The sequence below is a fragment of the Pteropus vampyrus genome, unplaced genomic scaffold (genome assembly GCF_000151845.1).
Source record: "Pteropus vampyrus isolate Shadow unplaced genomic scaffold, Pvam_2.0 Scaffold232, whole genome shotgun sequence".
NCBI lineage: Eukaryota > Metazoa > Chordata > Mammalia > Chiroptera > Pteropodidae > Pteropus > Pteropus vampyrus.
Genome location: NW_011889013.1, coordinates 1955150 through 1956362, shown reverse-complemented (window position 1 = coordinate 1956362; position 1213 = coordinate 1955150). Strand labels below are relative to the sequence as shown.

At 49.9% G+C, this 1213-nt stretch overlaps 1 protein-coding gene across 1 annotated transcript in view; it reads right to left on the bottom strand.

Annotated features, from left to right (window-relative positions):
• Positions 1-1213, bottom strand: part of LOC105301254 (gasdermin-C) — a 27594-nt gene that overhangs the window by 16058 nt on the left and 10323 nt on the right. The window contains exon 3 of the mRNA XM_023519703.1: positions 669-780. Coding sequence (XP_023375471.1) covers positions 669-780 — 112 coding nt within the window. The remainder of the gene's footprint in view (positions 1-668; positions 781-1213) is intronic.

Sequence of the window (1213 nt, the reverse complement as noted above, 5' to 3'; positions counted from 1 at the left end):
CTCAGCCATATCAGGCTGACCTCTACCTGGGACACAGCACTGGGGAAGGGAGAAGCCAGGGCTCTGAGCTGGTCGTGTCTGCAGTGCTCATTGTTCTGTCCTGGTGTGCACTTGCTCTTTGATGCAAATGGTTCTCCCACGTGGAGTCAGAACCACAATGGTGTATGGGAAACTGCGCTTCGAGGCTAGTGACGGAGCGAGAGACGTAGATAAAATTCTGCATCGTGTTGTCGGGGCATAGCACCTGCACTTTTGTTTGTGACTGTGTGGATATATTATGGGCTTTACGAGGGGTTATGGGTAACCTGGGCGGGCTCTGCAGCTCCCCCAGTTGAGCTGCCAAGGGAGGTGGTGGGACCCTGAATAGAGAGCGTTGGGATTAGAGCCGTTTTTGGCCCGTGCTACAGATACCTCCTCGTGGGGCACTGTCCCTCTCCATGTAGGAGACTGTCTCTGCATCTCCCCAAAGCAACATTTCGGTAGGGCCATGCTTAGAGGTGGCTGTGGGTGGGTGGCTGTGTGTGTGCTCCACACAGCTGAGAAATGTTGCTTCTCCTCTCTCTGACCAGGTGGAGAAGACAAGGCTGCCTGTCAATGGTCTTTTGCTTCTCATCACTTCACAGGAGAAGCAGACCCCTCCGCACCTGCCCCCTTCAGCCTCTGCTTACCCCAGCCTTTCTCCTTGAAAACCAGCGGCTTCATCTTATAGGCCATCACCATGCCCTGCGGCAGAGTCAGCTTCATCTCTCTCACTATGCTACCCTCTCCCACTCCTTCACTCTGAGGAGACAAACCAGGTGACATGCTCACATCTGCACATGATTTTAAAAGACAAATATACCTAGACAGCTCACGAGAAAACGAATCAGCAGCCCCCTGTTTAAGCCCTCTCTACTCTTGATTTCTAGGTCCTGCTCTTATTTTCTTGTTTCATCCCATATTTGCCTTCACATCCCTCAATTTCAGGTCGATAGTGCAATGATTTGATTTCTTTTTTAGATTTAAGTACGTCTAGTTGCATTCTCTTTTTGATGAAGAGGTTTTTATTTTCTTACTCTTCATTAGAGCCAAACCAATAAAAGGAAAATACCCAACTCTAGTCTCTTCCAGCCTTCCATGCAGGGAAAAGGAAGTATCCAACTCTAGCTCCCTCTGGCCATCCTGTCACACCCAAGGGAGGAGAGAGTACTGAGAAGTTCTTGCTACTGTTCAC